Source organism: Aricia agestis, chromosome 1 (genome assembly GCF_905147365.1).
Source record: "Aricia agestis chromosome 1, ilAriAges1.1, whole genome shotgun sequence".
In the NCBI taxonomy this organism is placed as follows: Eukaryota; Metazoa; Arthropoda; class Insecta; order Lepidoptera; family Lycaenidae; genus Aricia; species Aricia agestis.
This window is the reverse complement of record NC_056406.1, coordinates 5,162,868-5,184,292: the sequence shown is the minus strand read 5'-3', so window position 1 is coordinate 5,184,292 and position 21,425 is coordinate 5,162,868. Positions and strand designations below refer to the sequence as shown.

The 21,425-nt window shown below is 40.5% G+C and overlaps 2 protein-coding genes across 2 annotated transcripts; one reads left to right on the top strand and one right to left on the bottom strand.

Annotated features, from left to right (window-relative positions):
• Positions 1-1,134: 1,134 nt before the first annotated feature.
• On the top strand, positions 1,135-9,152 carry LOC121731395 (myrosinase 1-like). The gene is made up of 11 exons (XM_042121195.1): positions 1,135-1,174; positions 1,452-1,570; positions 1,793-1,940; positions 2,711-2,877; positions 4,569-4,826; positions 5,083-5,171; positions 5,308-5,455; positions 6,508-6,671; positions 8,033-8,185; positions 8,542-8,633; positions 8,888-9,152. The coding sequence occupies exons 1-11, from the start codon at positions 1,143-1,145 to the stop codon at positions 9,111-9,113; spliced, it is 1,596 nt and encodes a 531-aa protein (XP_041977129.1). The 5' UTR covers positions 1,135-1,142; the 3' UTR covers positions 9,114-9,152.
• A 1,278-nt stretch (positions 9,153-10,430) lies between these two features.
• Positions 10,431-20,216, bottom strand: LOC121730965 (myrosinase 1-like). Its single transcript, XM_042120220.1, has 11 exons — positions 20,191-20,216; positions 19,306-19,442; positions 18,708-18,855; positions 17,809-17,975; positions 15,682-15,942; positions 14,327-14,415; positions 14,032-14,179; positions 13,195-13,358; positions 12,266-12,418; positions 11,091-11,182; positions 10,431-10,648 (listed from the first exon to the last, which is right to left on the bottom strand). The coding sequence occupies exons 1-11, from the start codon at positions 20,214-20,216 to the stop codon at positions 10,435-10,437; spliced, it is 1,599 nt and encodes a 532-aa protein (XP_041976154.1). The 3' UTR covers positions 10,431-10,434.
• Positions 20,217-21,425: the final 1,209 nt, after the last annotated feature.

Genomic DNA, 21,425 nt, shown 5'->3' with positions numbered 1-21,425 from the left:
GTTAGTAAAAATAAGACGATGTACAGGGTGTAGCAAAAATAAGTGATACTACTTTAGGGTGTGTACGTGTTCCTTGTAGAGAGTTCACTGTGAAAGTAGCAGCTCTGAAAGACGAAAATTTTATTTCACTTTTGTATGGGCAAGGGCCCAAGCGTCACGAGTTTCCCCACATAAAAGTGAAAAAAAAATTTGGGTCTTTCAGCGCTGCTACTTTCACAGTGAACTCTCTACAAGGAACACGTACACGCCCTAAAGTATTATCACTTGTTTTTGTTACACCCTGTATAATTTGTAGACTGTTAATTTAAATTTTCCAGATCAGTCGCTATTTCGTTCACAGTTTACACTCTTGCTGTAAGAGATTAGAGAGTCTGTGAATCCTTTTCCAGCGCTGTATTAACTTTAGATACCGAGATGGTACAGACAGGTACTCATTACTTAACTTAATCTATAATATAATTATAATAATATCTATGGACGCTTCACACCACACGTCAGTCTGGCCTATAAAGTTAATACATCTAGCGGAATAGAGAAACAAAGGCCTGAGCAAGCGAGATGTCACTGTCAGTAACACTGCGTGGTAAAAAGAGACGTGTGATACATGACAGCAGCACTCTTTTTTTGACGTCCAGTCGTCACGTGCCGCACGTTGACAATTTAATCTCATAGAAATCATGTATAGTCATGCAATGAAATGCATGTGTGTTACGTACACATATTTTTACACACAGATGAAACCAATTTCGGTTTCGTTTGACAGCTCGATGTTGTTGCTCTATTCCGCTAGGTGTATTAACTTTATGGTCTGGCTCCGTGGTAAGTACCTGAAGGACTTATGTTACAGGTACCAGACAACGGAAATATATTATGCTTTTATACTTTACATATATTTAAGATTTTTATTATATGATACACCCCGGGAAATTTGAAAACTTTTTGTTCCGTCGGCGGGATTCGAACCCGCGACCCCCGGCTTGAGCTACCAACAGCCCACCAACTGAGCCACAGAGGTCGTCTTTTACTTAACTGATTTTTAGGGGTTATAAGAAGGCGTTTGTCTAACTTGTTAATTATAAGGCTAAATTACCATTATTATCATTAGTTATGTCTATTGTATCATCAATACTTGCCCGAGTAACATGTATCTTCATCTTCAATCAGTTTTTATCATGTAAGTTTAGCGTAATAAGTAATAACTAATCATAATATGTTTGTTTTGTTTCATGCAATATATTTACTTATAAATTCAATATTTATTTGAAAGTTGCTTAAAAGCTTGATTTTTCGGAGGTGATAATATGTGAAAACGGAAATTTAAAAATATGTATTATTTTCAAGTTCTTTAGAGAGCAAAACATTCGGAATTATTGTCCTACCTAATGATAAATAAGAAACTAATACAAGCTAGAGTATTGAAAATTATTCTTTCGATTAACAATTTACCTAAGTTTTGTAGTGGGAAGTGTATGGTCTCACAAAAATGTATCGGAGCTGAAGTTCCCCCCGTGGTTCAAATTCGGAGCGGCCACCGCCGCCTACCAGATCGAGGGAGGCTGGAATATCAGTGGTAAGTTTAGAACTTACAAAATATATCCAACTCATCTGCATGACATTACTATAAATGGGACGCTTTTCATTAATTTAGGTAGAGAAAGGGAATCACGTTGTCTCAAACTTGCCTCAAAGATATCCTTTCGAAAATATATTTATTAAGGATCCAGGCTCCTATGATCAGTGATTTAGGATTTGCGTCCCGAGCAGGCTTCTATTAACAAACAAAATCTTTCAGACAAATCTCCCAGCATCTGGGATGTGTTCACTCACGAGAGCCCCGGGATGATCAGCGACGGTGGCGCCGGAGACGAAGCCTGCGACAGCTACCGCCTGTGGCGAGAAGACGTTAAGATCGTCGCCGACCTCGGCTTGGACTTCTACAGGTGTACTGCCTCTTCTATTCCAATACCTCTTTACCTTGCTCGCAACACGAGCCGACGCTATACCCAACTAGCAAAATTAGTAGTATAAAAAACTGCAGCACGTTTCTATTTCAGCTATTGCTGGAGGGGGAGAGAGAGATCTTTTAATTAATGTCGAATAAGCGATCTCTGCACGTTCTCTCGACACGATTCGGGCGCACTTTTCTCTGCTTCAAGTGCTATATGAATATTGTAAAATTCGTGTAGTGACGTGGCTAATAGTCACGTTTTAGAATTTCAGCGCAGTTCTGGAAGCCCACTTTAATCAAACTTTGTTTCAGTAGTTTCACCAAAAGGGTGTGAACAAACATTTTGAGGTTCTTTATTTTTTATGCATGATGTTTGATTAACGTTATAATGAATAACATTAAAATTGCCTGAGTGCATTTCTACTCTAAAATATACCAAAATGATTTATTTTACCTGATGATGTTATGTTTTGTTTGAGTTTCATTTGTAAGTAACAAAAAACCCGATTAGATCTTTTATGGATGTGAAAACACTTCAGCATACCGTATACGACATACTCATAAAGCATATTAAAGAAGTTGTGTTTATAATAAATAAACACAACTTGCTTAGTACCCTAGTCCTTATATTATATTTTACATAGAAATAATGTAATTGAGTAATTTATAATCATAAATAAGTGATAAAACAATAGCTTCATATTACTGCGATTGCGTAGTTAATCACATCCAATGAAGTAATTAAATTATTGTGTTTTTCAGATTCTCTATATCGTGGCCAAGGTTACTGCCGTCCGGGTTCCCCGACCGCATCAGCTCGGCCGGGCGGCGGTACTACAGCGAGCTGATAGACGGTCTGCTGGCAGCCGGCGTGGAGCCGGTCGTCACTGTCTACCACTGGGATCTGCCGCAGTCCCTGCAGGATCTGGGTTTGTAGAGTTGTCTATGACCGCACCAGCTCGGCCGGGCGGCGGTACTACAGCGAGCTGATAGACGGTCTGCTGGCGGCCGGCGTGGAGCCGGGCGTCACCGTCTACCACTGGGGTCTGCCGCAGTCCCTGCAGGATCTGGGTTTGTAGAGTTATCTATGACCGCTCCAGCTCGGCCGGCCGGCGGTACTACAGCGAGCTGATAGACGGTCTGCTGGCGGCCGGCGTGGAGCCGGTCGTCGCCGTCTACCACTGGGACCTGCCGCAGTCCCTGCAGGATCTGGGTTTGTAGAGTTGTCTATGACCGCACCAGCTCGGCCGGGCGGCGGTACTACAGCGAGCTGATAGACGGTCTAGCCGGGCGTCACCGTCTACCACTGGGGTCTGCCGCAGTCCCTGTAGGATCTGGGTTTGTAGAGTTATCTATGACCGCTCCAGCTCGGCCGGCCGGCGGTACTACAGCGAGCTGATAGACGGTCTGCTGGCGGCCGGCGTGGAGCCGGTCGTCGCCGTCTACCACTGGGACCTGCCGCAGTCCCTGCAGGATCTGGGTTTGTAGAGTTGTCTATGACCGCACCAGCTCGGCCGGGCGGCGGTACTACAGCGAGCTGATAGACGGTCTGCTGGCGGCCGGCATGGAGCCGGTCGTCACCGTCTCTATGACCGCTCCAGCTCGGCCGGCCGGCGGTACTACAGCGAGCTGATAGACGGTCTGCTGGCGGCCGGCGTGGAGCCGGTCGTCGCCATCTACCACTGGGACCTGCCGCAGTCCCTGCAGGATCTGGGTTTGTAGAGTTGTCTATGACCGCACCAGCTCGGCCGGGCGGCGGTACTACAGCGAGCTGATAGACGGTCTAGCCGGGCGTCACCATCTACCACTGGGGTCTGCCGCAGTCCCTGCAGGATCTGGGTTTGTAGAGTTATCTATGACCGCTCCAGCTCGGCCGGCCGGCGGTACTACAGCGAGCTGATAGACGGTCTGCTGGCGGCCGGCGTGGAGCCGGTCGTCGCCGTCTACCACTGGGACCTGCCGCAGTCCCTGCAGGATTTGGGTTTGTAGAGTTGTCTATGACCGCACCAGCTCGGCCGGGCGGCGGTACTACAGCGAGTTGATAGACGGTCTGCTGGCGGCCGGCGTGGAGCCGGTCGTCACCGTCTATCACTGGGACCTGCCGCAGTCCCTGCAGGATCTGGGCAAGTGATTCTTCATTTAGGTCGTTGGCAACTCGTGGTACCATACCGGTGGATGGACCCAAGGTTATTGGAAACTCGCGGAATAGACTCACGCGATCCCGCAGCTCGCTCAGGGTGCAAAGTGGAGAGCCGAGTTTTTCGGGTTCAGCAGGCCAGGCCGCCGGCAGCATACAGTTTCCAGAAAACAATACAAACCTACATATATTATTATTGATTCAGAAGGCATGAAGTCACATTAAAAAAATACTAACGTAAATCGTCTCATTTACATTGGACGTCTTTTGGTTAATACATTGCATTAAGTTATAATGCAATTAATTTCTGGGGTATTTAAGATTTTTTGTACATACATTCATAATTTTGGTAACATAAGTCGTTTGGAGGTCGGTTACTTAGAGCGAAAAATTTAAGGATAATTATACCTACCAACTAACGCCGTTGGTGTAATGTTTTTAATTTTTATACAGAAAATATTTATGAATGCAACCTAATTGCAGGCGGTTGGACCAATCCTCTCATCTCCGATTGGTTTGCGGACTACGCCCGAGTGGTGTTCTCCCTATACGCTGACAGAGTCAAGACCTGGATCACCATCAACGAGCCAGTAATTTACTGCGATGCCTCGTACACAATGGGAGTGGCTCCTAAGGTCCAGAGTCCAGAAATAGGGCTGTATCTATGCAAGAAACATGCGCTTATCGCTCATGCCAAAGCCTGGAGGATATATGATAAGGAGTTTAAGCCCAAATACCATGGTGAGCTACAGATCTGCTTGCCATTGCTGACTTGTTAGTTGTTTCCTTTTTAAGCTTAAAGCACTGATATGATTAGAGGGAATATTAAATGAAGAAACTGTGGATCTATAGGATAGATTTTATTACATAAGACCTAATGTCCCGCGCGATAAATGCATATAATATTCGTCCAATCATTAGATTGGATGAACTATTATAGATGATGATAAAAATTATGATTTTTATATTTCCTTTCCTATTGTTATCAATTTTCCAGGTAAAGTGTCGCTATCCAACCTAATAATGTGGTTCGAGCCAGACGACGATGGCGAAGAAGAAGTCGCAGAACTGGCACGGCAGTATGGTGTAAATAATATTTTTTCTTGTCTTATCTTATTTTGCCTTGCCCTAAACATACTAGTTCAAGGCGTTTGGCAAATATATTGCCCTTTTTCTGGTGTAGTCTGGTAACAAAATATTTGAAAGTAATGGAATTTTTCAGGGAGGTATGTACTCACACCCTATCTATTCCAAAGAAGGGGGTTGGCCACCAGCGATCGAGCAGCTCATAGCCAAGCGGAGTCTGGAACAGGGGTACCCTCGGTCGAGGTTGCCAGCCTTCACGGAACATGAAATTCAATTAACTCGAGGTACACAATGACTGTTGATAATCAGAGTGGAGCAATTCATTACTTAAATGTAATTAATTTAAAGCCTTATACATTATCTGTCAAACTCTTCAGCGGAATAGAGAAAGAAAGGCCTGAGCAAGCGAGATGTCACTATCAGTAACACTGCGTGGTAAAAAGAGACGTGCAGTGATACATGACAGCAGTACCAATTTTTTCTACTGTTTGACGTCCAGTCGGCACTTATCGGCACATTGACAATTTAATCTCTTAGAAAGATGCTTGTGTATACCTAAACAAATTTTTACACACAGAGTACAAAGGTAGATCAATTTTGGTTTCGTTTGACAGCTCGAGATTGTTGCTCTATTCCGTTACGTATATTAACTTTATGGGTTAATCATAATTAAATGTCTCTGAGTATCACGGTAAATGTGATTCTTGTGATTTGTGTTTAAATATTCAACGAATAACGGACTCTGGACAGTCAACTCATCACAGAAAATAGAACATTATTTTCTGCAGAAGATGGTGACTTTAAATTTTTATTTATTTTGAAAACCAAGAGCTTACATACTTAAAAATTACATAGAGCGTTTAACAAATAATAAAGCCAATAACAGGTTTCCCATATATAACTATTATGTACTTAGTACAAACTAAAACCTTAAAATAATAAAGGCACATTAATATTCAAATTAAAAGTTAAAAGTCTAGGAAGAACAGGCTGCTCGAGACGTTTAACCAGTATAGTACAACAGTTACTGTTAAGTTCAAGAATAAGATAAAGTATCTCTCATTATTGTACACTTCAAATATTACACATTATTATTCAAACCTTTTTTATTTTTAATAAGACTATCATTATAGTCTATGGTAACATTTTACCATGTAGGTTTTAATAATAACGAAGTGTTTTAGCTGTGTTTTATGTAAGTATTTAATTTAAATTTTTATTTATTGACCTTTCAATACTTAACTTTTGCTTATCTGAAATGCGTTGAATACCCCGGAATCCGGAGCTATAACTCGTCATCTGCATCACGCTCACACTGAGTTATTTCCTTTACCAGGCACATACGACTTCTACGGTCTCAACTATTACACGGCCCGGCTAACGCGGCGGGCGAGATCAGGGGAGAGGATAGGTATCTGGCCTTTCTCCGGAATATCTGAACTGAACATAACCTTCACCACCAGACCGGAGTGGAAGAAGGCGCCGCCATTTTGGTTCTATGTGAGCTTTTTATCACTGTGTAGACTCTACTGTATACACCGTGAATATTAACTCAAGTGTTTAGGTTAAGTTTGTCAGGTCTTATAATTTATGACTTATCAATTTTTATAGTAACTTAGCTTCCGAATACAGTGTTTTGAATAAAGCTGACCGGTAAGTACAAATGTTTCACACGTGGGAGAGCCATTCTTCGGCACGAATGGGCCGGCTCGACCGGAGATATACCACGTTCTCACAGAAAACCGGCGTGAAACAGCGCTTGCGCTGTGTTTCGCCGAGTGAGTGAGTTTACCGGAGGCCCAACTCCCGTCCCTACCCTCCCCTATTACCCTATTCCCTCTTAAAAGGCCGGCAACGCACCTGCAGGTCTTCTGATGCTGCGAGTGTTGCTTTCCATCAGGTGACCCGTTTGCTCGTTCATTTAAAAAAATGTATAGTTTGAAATCGTCATTATTATTATGTTAAGTACATAACTAGTAAGTGCAAATAAACTTTGATGTAGTCATTTAATTATGCTAAACAAGGTTAGTGGAACTAATTATCTTGTATACAAGGATATAGTACAGTCTACAATACAATGTAAGATATTAAAATTGGAACTTAATACAAGATAATATTTCGCATACATAAAACAGTTCGGATTTGTTAAAATATTTTGCGAATAAACCGTACGACCTAGAGACGTCTAGAGACATTGAAGTTGAACACTGAAATGTATGTCAATGTAGTTCCGGCAATCATTTTAGGCCTTAACTCTTACAAATGACGGACTGATTCTTATTTATAATATTATGTAATTAGTTTTGTGACTACTTAGGAAAAGATAATGAAATACACAGGAATTTAACAGAATCTTGACACACCACTTATTTTTTCTAACTGACCTAACTTCAAACTTGAATAGGAAAATACCTTATCAGTTATCGTACATTGTCATACACGTCCAATCTCGTACCTCCAATCAGCCCTGCATTTATAAATAGGCCGTATAGGCCGCGGCCTAGGGGCGGCAATGTTCTAGGGGGGCGGCATCGTCCTAGAGGGGCCGCAACGTCCTAATTAAGGGGTGGCAGCGTCCTGGGACGGCGAAAGCATCCTACCCCTAGGGCAGATTTCATACAAGGGGCGGCTGTAATATAGTGGCCTACACTCATAAAAATAAATGTGGGACTGCCTCCAATCATTTATTTTTTTGTGCTGAAAGCAGGTCAAGTAGCCCTGATGTCACTGCGATCCTTGAGGATCTATTGTGACTACCTCCAATCATGGTCCTATTCCCATTTCTTAGGCTGTCTCGAAAAATATTACGAGACTCGCCCCAGTTATAGTTTTATAACAAGTTATTAATTAAATGACTGCAGATATACCCGGAAGGTCTTCGCCATCTGATGACGTGGCTGAGAGACCAGTACGGAGACATGGAGTTTTTCATCACGGAGACCGGGGTGTCGGACTACGATGGTAGACTACACGATGTGGACCGCGTGGAATACTATCAGAAGCATTTGGAGCAGGTATCGTCCGGTCGCGAAGCACGTCGACTTTCGTAATACATTACATATTTCATCCATTCGCGTTTCCTTTTCAGTCCTCATTGCAAAAAGAGGGATGTCTGCATACTGTGGGTGTGTCATTAGCTATTTAATTATTAGTCTCATTAGCGAGTCGATTTTATTATTAGTCTCATTAGCTTTCAAAAGCTTACGTGATTTTCTTGGCTATTTTTCATCATCAACAGTCAATTGAGGCTTATCCTTATATTTTGTTCTCCAACCAATTTTGGTTTGATTTTTATTCGTTATAAACAATCTCTTGTTCATTGCCGGGTTATCGAAGTTGTTCAAAAGTTAAGTTTCACATTTTTCCGCAGGTTCTGTTATCCATACACGAGGACCATGTGAACGTGACCGGCTTCACGGCGTGGACGCTGATGGATGACTTTGAATGGATAGATGGATATAGGTCGGTAGATATTTCACAATGCCCTATTATCTATTAGGTACTCTACTTAAAGGATTCCTCTAGTTTTATTTCAAGACTAATTTTAGTGTACGAATTTTTGACCTTTTTACCTTTTAAACAAAGTTTTAAATTATTTAACGAATTAGTTAACGATTATATCCCTATCACTTTATAAATTCGCTGCTATAAGTTCCTTTCATATATTTTACATTACGTGTAAAGGATCAGTAACTAAGTGCTTATTCATCTTTCAGATCCAAGTTCGGTCTATACGCAGTGGACTTCTCAGACCAGCAGCGTCGCCGCACACCGCGTACATCTGCGGTTTACTACCGCAATGTCGTCCACACCGGCTCCATCACGCCGCCAAAATACTCACCATACTCTGATAATGGAGTAACGAATAAGATTTTTAGTTGTACAAATCTTTACAGTTTAATTATCACGGTTTATTATGTATTGGATTTTCAAAATTGTTGAATATGTTCATGTTCTAAAAAATCTGGCTTATACCGCTTTTGAGACAGCAATACTATAATTAATATTATATTGATGTATCTGAAGAATTTTCAATTAAAGATTTCATTCAATGTTGATGACCAAAAAATACTTGAAGCTGCAAAAATACACATAAGTACTTAAGGCTAGGTTATTCCAAATTCACGTTTCTAGAATGAGTAATTTTTAAAGAAAGCATCATTAAAAAAAACTGAAAAATATATACATGTATAGATACATCTTTTAACTAGTGACTTTTATGGTTAGAAACACAATACAGATAATTTTACTCGATAAAAAAAATCCGAAACAACCTCGATTTTAAAAACATTTTGAGTTTTATAGGACTTACAGGGACTCAATCAAAAAATAATTTGGATAGTTCGATTACTATTAAAATTTTACAGGGAAATGTACGGATACATGTTTAGTTATACTATTTTTTATCTAAGTAAAAAGGTTTTTTCTCCTATTTCGCCTTATCATGGACGCGGCGAGCGTCGTAACCGCCACTGTACAAGGCGCGCTGATATGAATGTTATTTTAATGTCATTTACGTCGATATTCACACTGACAGACATCGACCTGCTAATTTAGGAATAACCTCCCCTTAACGTTAACAATAGATACTTAATAAATTTACATATTTTTCACCTTACGCTTAAGATATAATTACCTAGTACCTAAGCAATACGGGGAAACAGAATATATATACAAGTAACTATTTAATAAATATGTCGTAGAAATAACACGAATAACATAGCAACACAATAAATTATTATCGATAATAATGTGCATGAGAATTTTAATCCCAATCATCATCACAGAAGCAATCTGGAGTATTTACTGTTTGCATGATACAATGTTATATTTCTATAAATGTAATTATTACAGTCTAAAGCTATGAATGAAATGCCTATAATACTTTGTTGTTATTAAACCATTATATTTTATTACTATCATTTACACTCAAGAACGGAGAGATAAATTCCTTAACATAATAATTGAAATAACTAAGGGTCAATTTATACTTGCGCGGAGTCGAAGCGCATCGAAGCGAACTACACTAACTTAACACTTTATTACTTTTGAGAATTTAAAAAGGCGCGCGCATCCGTGCGAATTCGCGTAAATTCGCCCGACCAACGCTGATTGGCCTCGCAGAAGTACGCTCTGGAGTTAAGGTTGAATTTTCTGTGTTCAGTTTTTGGGAATTCGCTTCGACTGCGCTATTATAAATTGACCCTTAGGAAATACTCGGGTAAAGAAAGAGTACATTTTTGTGTAGGTAATCTGTAATATTTTATTTTATTAAACTTAATGCTAACATAAAATTTATTACTATAGTAATGTAAGACAGCGCGTTTTTGCTGCTACTAGCAGTGTATGAGGTGTACGTAGCCGGTAGCACCAGCGAGCCGGTGCGGACGACGCTGCTATAGTAAAACGCAGACGCACGCGGCGTGCGGCGCCGCTCGCTGTCTGAGAAGTCCACCGCGTATAGACCGAACTTGGAACTGGAAGGAAATCAAAAATCAAAACTTAAAAAGTGTAATTTTGTAATTAATGTGATCAGGCACATAGGCGCTCAAACATATTTTGGTTACGCTGTAGTAGGGACTACAATTATAGAGAAATTATAGAAATTGCGTATCATAGGTTCCCAGGTAGGTACTATCAGTGAAGTTGATTCCTAGGCAGATGAGGGACCTACGTAGTTTGGTGGTGGCGTTGCGTCAAACACAGCCGACAGATCATAATTAACATTGAATTGACATGATCCGACCAAATGACGTTGGTCTGTCAACTGCCTAGGAATCAATTTCCTCGATGGTACCTATTGAAATGAAGTTATTGTACCTATGAGAAGAGAAGCTATTGAGAGTTCTTGCTTCATGGATGACCATACTACTGAAACAAATACACCTGAAACAAAACGAAACTACAAAAGAAACTCACTGGTATCCATCAATCCACTCGTAGTTGTCCATGAGGCTCCAAGCGGTGTAGCCCGTCACGTTCACGCCGTCCTCGTAGATCGACAGCAGGACCTGCAGATAATAAACAATTTTAAAATCTTTCAGAAGTATCAAACAAGCAAGCAGATACAGAGCAATTACAGACATAGAACGAATTTCTACAGCGACAAAGTTGCGGGCAACATTTAGAACATTAGCAAGAATCCAAATGTGCAACAGTTGTCGCTCAAAGTAACGCCGACACCAGTTCCGATTTCGGCTGTTAAAATTATGAGCAATGGTGCTATAAGATCGATTGGATCTATTGATTAAGGATATGATATATTATGTTTGTCAAGTAACACTTTAAGATGGGAAACGGAAACATCTTCGGCGCTCAGGGTGCTGATAATGATAAATAACCTTTTTATACGGCGCCCTGGGCAGACGCCTAGCGTCGCCCTAACACCGCTACTTCTGTCGGCTTAAATTATGTAGGTCTTTCGCCAAAAGATCCTTGTAGCTCTGTATTTTAAGGCGACGCCTTGATAATTTGGCTGTAGCGATATCGATTTTTCTCAGCAATGACTAAAGCTAAGACCCGTATTTTTAGTCAGTACTTAAGAAGCATCTCGGCCTCAAGACACGTTTCAGGCTCTGTGATTGGTTGACTGTCAAAATTTTGACCAATCACAGAGGCGAACCGCGCCTTGAGGCCGAGGTGCTTCTTGAGTACTGACTAAAAATACGGGCCTTAGAAATTAAAGTTCATTGTCAGTATTCATCATGTATTTGTCTTTGAATTACCCATAGCATAACACGATTGGTCAACTTTTATAACACAGAATAATTATTCAAAAAGACCTCTGTAAAAAAAGGGATTCTAATTTTGCCAACAGAGGAGAGTGATGCTTCCAAAATTTGTACATAGATTGGTTCAAGCATACACTTGAATTTGCCCATAGCTTATGTGAAATATATTTATGGTTTTCTAAATTACGCGACAAAAATCATTTTGTCGCTTACGCCCTTTCCATTTATTGCTGTTCCATTTGTTGTTTTCTATGAGAGGCGACGCCGGCCTCTAATAGAAAACAAGCAATCTAACACATATCCAACACGGTTTTTTTTTACTCTAACGCGGCGTCACCTTAATCCGCACAACGCATTACGCACCTGTCTCAAGTGTTCCCTGTAGAAGTCGACGCGGTCGGTGTCGTCGAGGCGCGGGTCGATGTTGGCGAGCCCGTTCTCCATGATGAAGATCTCGATGTTCCCGTACTTCCGCTTCAGCCACTTCATCTGACGACGAATGCCTTCGGGGTAGATCTGGAAGCGTTTAAAATATGTTCATCGGGTATTTAGACGACATATTTATTATATATTTTGAAATAGGCTGAAAATGTTGGAAAATTTATCGTCATTGCTTTAAACCAAAATCAACTGGCTTAGAATATCTATCTACAGAAGAAATGCGAAATAACAGAAAAATAATAATAGAAACACTGACAGATTTTGGGGACAGACTGACAAAGGGGTATGAAGATTTTGGCCGACCTACTGTCCGCCAATGGGTTTTTTTTCGTGAACTATTTTTGAAAAAAATATTCGTTAACATGGAAAAACACAATGGCGGACTGTAGGTCGGCCAGGCTTCATAAAAAAATCTTCATACCCCTTTCCTCTATGGCTAAGCTAACGCGCGTTCCAAGCGTAGATGGATGTGAATAAAATTCAATTTTATACTGCTGTCAAGAGTTTCGGCGCGATATCAAATATGTTTAACATGTTTGATGCTTCAATATATTCTACCGAAATCATTGATCCCGTCGGATCGCATCAGCCTGCCTAGCATACGCCAACGAAATATCTCACTCTACATGTTTTCTCGATGTTTGATGGTTTGTCTCTTCAACTCTATTGTTCCTAGCATGACAAACATTTTTTCTCGCGTAGATCTATCATCGAAATAACACATTTTTATAGAGTTTTGTCGAGATAATGTCGAGATTTTGACATTATGAGACGAGTAGTTTTTAATTATCTCGAGAGTGAGATATCTCGTTGGCGTATGCTAGGCAGGCAGAAAGCGATTAGGAACTTACAATGAACCAGTCGAGAGGAGACTTCTTCCACTCAGGCTTAACGACGAGGGAGATGTTGAGCTCGTCGGTGCCGAAGTGTGGCCACTTGCCCAGCACCTCACCCGGTTTCGCCCACCGCGCCAGCCGCGCAGTGTAGTAGTTGAAGCCGTAGAAGTCGTACGTTCCTGGAATATAATAAGACTATGTTACTTCCATGGGCTATTTTTTTATAAAGGGGGCAAATAACCTAACGGGTCACCTGATGGGAAGCAACTACCGTCACCCATGGTCACTCACAACAATAGAAGAGCTCCAGGTGCCGGCCTAAACTATTTTACACTTCGTTTATTATAATCGATTTATTAGTTTAGGTATAAAGTATTAACATAACCAGCTAAGTTTCCTACATAATATTTAACCTTCTGCTTTTTCTGAATTTGGGTGAAAAAAAGACGTAGGTAAGAGAATTATCATTCTAAAGTGTGCCTATTGAAACCACCATCTCGTATGGGTTAAGTACCTACCTTTTTTTATGTGCAGGGGAAACCCTTTATGGGTTGAGGATATGTTAAGCTGAAGCACCCCGGGAATATGTGGGACTGCGGGTAAGAGCGCCGGGCTTACCCACTAAAACCACCTGCGGTTCGCCTTCAGCCGTAAAGGCGGGGGGATGTCCTGGATCTAACAAACACAAGACTCCCACCACGACCGGCCGGTCTGCCTCAGAAAGGACCGGACTTCCACCAAAGTTAGGGAACGCTTTGGCAAATTGAAGCGTTCCCCTCGGCGCCGGGACTGACTAAGCCGGGGAGGTTGAATGGGAAGTACCTAGTCAATTTAATGAAATGTTAAACGTACCTCTAATAAATTTAATTTCTTCCTTAGTAAACGGTGGTAGTCTGGACTTGGGGTATCCCTGTCGCCGGCTGCGCTCCGCTATAATCTTCTCTATCACCGGCGGCCATCCACCTTCCTTGGAATATATCGGATGCGAGTACATACCAGCCTGAAAATATTTATTGTCAATGATCAGAATAGCAAAATTTCGTCGGTGTGTAGACGCGTACAAGGTTGAGGTCTAAGTATTATCGTGTTCGTGTATTAATTAATTAATATTGTTATTATCCGTTAATTAAGTAAAATGAATGCTTACACCAAGTTCTCGAACGAGCTCTGCCACTTCGTCTCCATGCCCTTCATCCGGCTCGAACCAGAGCAGATTGTTCGTCAATGCCAATTTCCCTAAAATATATTTGACGTCAATTCAGATTTTCATACAGGTTTATAAGATCTTTGTTTTCAAACGAGCCATTTAAAACTTAACTTTTTAACTACACAAAAAATATGCATTGAATTGACAGATCATATGCCACGCGCGGTCTAGCCCACTGTTCCTATTTTAAATGTTTTCAAAGTGTCGAAACTGGAATCAAGACAGCAATTTCCAATCTTCGACCCTTTAAGGGCCCCGAAGGCGATCAAACGGTTTGACTCAATCACGTAAATTTGGGTTTGACTCAAACCGATTTGATCGTTTACAAAGCTAGTTTGAACGGTTTGTCAAACACTTACGTGTTTGAAGCTTGTTTGATAAAATTTCATATTTTCGTTGTGTTTGACGCGCCGTTTGATCGTGTTCCGCTTCCGACGCGTTTGAAGGTTTGAACAAACCCGGCTTAGTTTAGTGCTGGATTATGAAGAAGAAATAAAGAAAGAATCTGTAGTTTCTAGCACTTTCTGTAGATGTTCGTGGGTAAAACGATATTATGTTAGTCCATAGACCATACCATTCTTTGGACCAGTCTTTTTCTTTTTTTTTTTTCTCTTCTGACGGAGGACATTAACGTTATAAACATAAGATAAGAAAATCGCGATCCTCGTTCTAGAATCTAGAGCATCTTCTGAATCACAAGACGTGTACTCGACAGCGCGTATTGAATGAAACTGCGCAGTGTCGTTTGACAAACCGTTCAAACCGACATCAAACGGTTGCATCAAACACGTAAGGTTTTAATCAAACCGTTTGATCGTCTTGGGGGCCCTTGAATTCGACTCTCAAGTGTTCGATTTTCAAATGCTCTAGTTTTTAAATATTTTGAATCTCAAAGGCGCGACTTTGTGTATAGTTCTCACTCCGCGTTTTCGGCATCTGAACTGCCCCGGGGCAGGGCAGGCCGAATGGACACGAAATAGCCGAAGTATAAATCACTACGTATTGCTAGTACTAAGTCTACGTGATTCGTGGATCACCGGTTTTGTTTGGCTATTTCTGTATCCATTCGGATGTCCCGGGACAGTTCTAGATGCCGAAAACGCTATAAGATATTTTTTTTTTTTAAAGAAGGCAGGTCGCTATAGTAGCCCTGACGTCACTGCGACCCATGAGGATCTATTGTGACTCCTTCGCACTAGAGTATCATCCCCAAGATATTATATGGAATAGGTACGCGTCAACGTCATAGGTTTCGTAAATTCATGGTACCTATGACGCGTCGGAGCTCTACTCACCATGATACTTATGCCTAAACTCTTGATCGTAAATTCTCCAGGCTTTAGCGTGTGCCAGCAACGCATGCCTGTTGCAGAGGAAGTTGCCTATCCCTGGGCTGAGGATGCCTGGAGCGTGGCTGCCCAGGGTGTACGTCGCCTCGCAGAAGACCATGGGCTCGTTCAGGGTTATCCAGGTCTTCACTCTATCCGCGTATAGGGTGAAGAGGACACGGGCGTAGTCCGCATACCAGTCGACTACTAGGGGATTGGTCCAACCACCTGCAGAAAAAAATATAGTTTAACCCTCTGCGACTGACGTGGTAGTCCAACAGACACCACGAAACATAAAATTCTGTTTATTTTCATTAAGTTTTAAATTTGCGCGCTGCTGGGCTCAGTACCTTACCGTGATGACCTCGCGGGCCGCTTAGAGTGTGGGGGGCGGCTGCAGCAAGTGCAAGCTTCCGTGGAGGAACGACGGTGTCTACGGTACTACCACGTCAGCGTCAACGTAAGTGTCTATTAAACTACCACCTCAGTAAAATTGTTATATTTCCATAGTGTCTCCTAAACAACCACGTCAGTAAGTTTGTGTTTACGATACGGTATTTTTTGATTATTTATAATTGAGGATGAAGAATTTGATTTTTTTAAACTAGATTTTTTTACAAAATGTTCTAATTTATTTATTTACTCATTTTTTAGATGGCAGACTCAAGCAACAACCCTACTCGTAACTCGTAAGATAACATCGACTGTAACATTAGTTACAGTCGAAGTTCTCTTACGAGTATATTAGACGTGGGAGAGCCATGCTTCGGCACGAATGGGCCTGCTCGACCGGAGAAATACCACGTTTTCACAGAAAACCGGTTTGAAACAGCGCTTGCGCTATGCAAAATGCGAGTCCGAGTGAGTGAGATTACCGGAGGCCCAATCCCCTCCCTTCCCTTCCCATCCCTACCCTCCCCTATTACCCTATTCTACCGAATACGCCTTGAAAACGGTATATAATAAAAGATTGCCAAGGGAGCTACGCATGCGGCATGACCATCGCTAGGGTTTTAGGATACCCCCCCTCCACCACCAGCAGTAGCAAATTCTGCAGATGGCAAAAAGCTATGTTATAATTAGTTGTCCGTCAAAAATAAAAAGATAAACTAGATAAAGATGCTGCGATTGTTCGAAAATTTGTCTTCAGTACTCCAAGACACTGTATATTATTGTCAAACAGAGCTATGATTTTGAAACTGTGTAATTCTTAAATTAACCAATGAATGTTCCTAATGTTTACTTGTCTGATTAGTGTAATTGTTAATTTCTAAAATACCTAATGTTAAATATTAAAAAAGTTAATCTTGTATTTTTTTCTATGTCAATAGTGCCTAAGTAAAAATTAATACACTGATTTGTGTGATCTCAATAAACACTTTAAAATTCGTTAAATAAAAATGTTTTCTTTTATTTATAATGTATTTAACATAATAACTTTGTTTATTTTTCAAATAATATAAATAAAATTGCTGTATAATTTAATTCTATAAAAATATTCAATGTTTAAATGGTGTCTCGTGTACTACCACGTCAGTACAATTGTAAAAATTGAGCCACGTCAGTTGCAGAGGGTTAAAAAGCTTTTTTTTTCAAACTTCAAAAACTTTATTTGCAATTTGCAACCAACTTTATTTGCAATTTGCAACCAACTTTCTACTTATAAAACCCACTTAACTTCAAGCTTGACTTTTTGTCTGTGTTCACAAGACATCGTGATCATTATAAATGCAAAAATGAGGGTGAGAAAAAACGTCTTAGTTATTTTTTATTTTAACAAACCGGACATTTTTAAATTGCTGATTTTTTTCCATACTGAGCAAATCTTGGTCTTCTTTATAAGGCCGGCAGTATAAATACATTTTGCGTATGCGATTTCCGAATTAGTTTTCCTTATTCGGAAATCCGAATGCATGGAATCAGTAGTCAGTCTGCCGCGCACGTTCGTTTATGTCCATACGGAACGAATTCCACACGTACAAGGGAACGTTCCCGCTAGTCTCCCGGAAAACTAATTCGGAAATCGAATACGAAAAAAACGTATTTTCGCGGCCAGCCTAGTGCTGACAAGTCCCAACCATCTCTAAACCTTACCCAGATCCTGTAGCGACTGGGGCAGTTCCCAGTGGTAGATGGTGACGACGGGCTCGATGCCCACCTCGAGCAGACCGTCCATCAGCTCGCGGTAGTACCGCACCCCCTCCTCGTTGATGTGGTTCGGGAAACCCGATGGGAGTATCCTCGGCCATGATATGGAGAACCTGCAAAGTAAAAAATGCATTTTAATCCGCTGCGTACTTTTTAAAAATAGTATATCATTTAAGCATATAATATAGAGGAATAATTGTTTTATACCATGTACAGATGTACAGACGCGGTACCTGTTTGTGTAGATGTGATCCATAGTAATAAATCTCTAGTAATAATATGATTAATCTGTAAGTGTGTTTGTCTGTCTGTTTGTCTGTCTCATTACTTTTCAGAAGTGTGTGTGTGGTCACAGTCACGTACAATATGGACCCACTTTTAGAAACCCCATTTTCTATAATTAAAACACTGCTGCACATCACGTTCGTCAGTACTTATTGTACTAATTATTATTGTCTGAGCACTTCACAAGATCACTGACATGCCACATAGAGATAAGACAACGGACATTGACCATTTGACCCCTAGACAAATAGAATCTTAGCTAGTAAATCATAATGCACAGCGAGATAGATGTACTAGCACAGCACAATAATATAAAATGGCCGGACATCTTCGTACTCTAGAGTCTAGACCACACGAATCTGCGCACGCACGAGAATAAAACGCACACATATTTTTTCACGCAAGAGGAACCACGCCGGAACTGTTTGTTTTGAGCTGATTCAAAGAAGCATCTGCCACGTTTTCTGCGATGTTCTTGATATTTTTTGTAATAACTGTCTGCTCCGCAAATGTAAAGAAGCAAATCCTCCTTATTATATAAACGGCAAAATATTTCTTACCTGTAGAAGTCCAGGCCCAGGTCCGCGGCCATCTTCACGTCTTCTCGCCACAGGCGGTAGCTGTCGCAGGCCACGTCGCCATTGGAGCCGTCGGAGATGGCTCCTGGCACCGTGTGGGCGAACACATCCCAGATGTGGGGAGTTTTACCTGAACAATAACAATTAATTCACATTGCAGGGTGATGGAGCGCTGCGTTTTTAAATGAACCATTCGGAATACCGCAACATAGACGGCAGCAAGTCAGGTAATTTTAAGTACTTCTCTTCTCCTTGTGTTGTAAATAAAGTTCAGTGTTAAATGGCTCCTTTATAAATGCGTCGCTACACCGAGGAAGCGCGTGCGCAAGTTATAACAAATACACCCAACAGCCAATCTAATAGGCATTTCCGGTAACGTTGTTGTAACCGTGCCAGTAGTTTCAAGTTTTTCATTATTTGACTCTAGCAGAACCAGAACCACTCCAGAACCACTGCGGCTTCTCACAATAGACCACAATTATAGCCTCTGCAGCTTGAGAATTAATCATCATCCCATACTCGCCAGTTTTTTTTAAATAAAAAATACGAAAGCAGTAGAGTCATTCAGCGCTTTTCTTACCGCTAGCATTCCAGGCACCCTCGATCTGATGTGACGCGGTTGCCGAGCCGAACTTGAACCATGGCGGGAAGTGGACCTTGGAACCCTCCTCCACCTCCGACTTCCAGCTGGAGCTCCAGGTGTTTCGGACTAGAATACTGTGGAGCAGACAACATCGTTAGCTCCATTAGATAACCACTCATAGCGCGTTTGCTGACTAGTAAAGTACCTACTTTACTACTAGATAATATTTACTTATTCTGTAATGTACCTACATTACAGAATAAGTAAATATTATCTAGTTACTTAATATACTTAGTGCATGGTCCTAAGAAATATCCTTAGGTCCATGAAGCAGCAGTGTTAATATTTTTCTAAATCTATTATTACACCAAATATTTTAAATAAATTTGACGACCTCTGTGGCTCAGTGGTGAGCGCGTTGGTAGCTCAAGCCGGGGGTCGCGGGTTCGAATCCCGCCGACGGAACAAAAAGTTATCAATGTTCCCGGGTCTGGATGTGTATTAAATATGTGTATGATATAATAAAAATCTTAGATATATGTATAGTATAAAGGTATATATAAAGGTATTAAATATATTTCCGCTGTCTGGTACCTGTAACACAAGTCCTTTAGGTACTTAGCACGGGGCCAGACTGACGTGGTGTGAAGCGTCCATAGATATTATTATTATGAAATAAATTACTTTTATGTGTAAAGGAGGATTAGGAGTCTATTGGCAAATTTAATATTATTCATTATGTTATTCATTAATTTATATTATACTTCAGGTGAGCATATCACGCAAACGCATGGAAATTCTCATGTTTTGTTTTGAAGTTTTTGTCGAAAACCTTTGTCAAAATTCGCAATTTAATCATCAAAAATTGGTGCAAAAACTCACCACAACACAAAAGTTCGGTACAACATGTTCGCCTTAACCGAGTCAATGCGATTGTACATTACATTTACATACTCATTTACTTATAAACCTTTCCTGATGCAAAAACTTACCTATTGTCCGATCAAGGTGTCGTGCTGCTGAAAACCATGCCCAAGTTGCAATTTGGACCTCATGATCACATAATAAAATTCAAATTGCTAATGTTAATTTTAATTCTAACACAACTTTTTGTTAAAAGGTGTGTCTCAATTATTATTGTTTTAATTTTTAACAAGATATTAATTTAATGCTAAGTTTTACCTTATTATCCATACTAATATTATAAATGCGAAAGTATCTCTGTCTGTCTGTCTGTCTGTCTGTCTGTCTGTCTGTCTGTCTGTCTGTCTGTCTTGCTTTCACGCCAAAACTACTGAACCGATTGCAATGAAATTTTGTATACAGTTATTCTAGAGTCTGAGAAAGGACATAGGCTACATTTTGATGTGGGAAAATATCTTATTTCCATGAAAATTTCGATGAAAATGAATTCGCATTGCGCGTGGCCAGCGCTCATCCCGGGGGTCCTGGGTTCGAGTCCCGCAGGCGGAACAAAAAGTTTTCAATTTTCCTGGGTCTTGGATGTGTATATTAAAATAAAATTTCAAAAATCTTAAACATATTTTATGTATAATATTATAAAAAATCCAGAAATATATCGATGGAATGAACATTTTAGTTCTAATACGATTCAACAGATGGCGTTTTATTTTTTACTTTATTGTAACATAGAACTAATCATACTTATTAGTTAGTATGTTTTTGTTTATAGTTTTTAATACGTTAGAATATTATCTATACTAATATTATAAATGCGAAAGTATCTCTGTCTGTCTGTCTGTCTGTCTCGCTTTCACGCCAAAACTACTGAACCGATAGTAATGAAATTTTGTACACAGATAGTCTTAAGCCTGAGAAAGGACATAGGCTACTTTTTAACTGGAAAAAGGGGTTGTAAGGGGGTGAAAATGCGTAAATTTGGTCAAATTAACTTAGTTCCAAAAACTTAAAACAGATGGCGCCAAGAGTCCCCTAGATCGCGCTATTGCTTGCTCATACGTATTTCTATAAGAGGTGGTACCATATTGAGTTAGATTTTTCGATTCTTTCGATTGTTATACACGTTATTAACTAATAACTCACCTACCAACTTAGACATCAAATTCAAAAACAACAGCGCCAAAACTACTGAACCA

Excerpts from the sequence above, each read along its gene's own strand:
- LOC121730965 (XM_042120220.1), bottom strand. The coding sequence starts at position 20,216 with ATGTTGTACCGAACTTTTGTGTTGTG. Across the intron at positions 15,943-17,808 it reads CCAGTCGCTACAGGATCTGG|GTGGTTGGACCAATCCCCTA; the intron begins GTAAGGTTTAGA and ends TTTTTTCTGCAG. Across the intron at positions 12,419-13,194 it reads CTCCTCTCGACTGGTTCATT|ATCTACCCCGAAGGCATTCG; the intron begins GTAAGTTCCTAA and ends AAACGCTTCCAG.
- LOC121731395 (XM_042121195.1), top strand. The coding sequence starts at position 1,143 with ATGTATCTTCATCTTCAATCAGTTTTTATCAT. Across the intron at positions 1,941-2,710 it reads CTCGGCTTGGACTTCTACAG|ATTCTCTATATCGTGGCCAA; the intron begins GTGTACTGCCTC and ends TGTGTTTTTCAG. Across the intron at positions 8,186-8,541 it reads ATCAGAAGCATTTGGAGCAG|GTTCTGTTATCCATACACGA; the intron begins GTATCGTCCGGT and ends ATTTTTCCGCAG.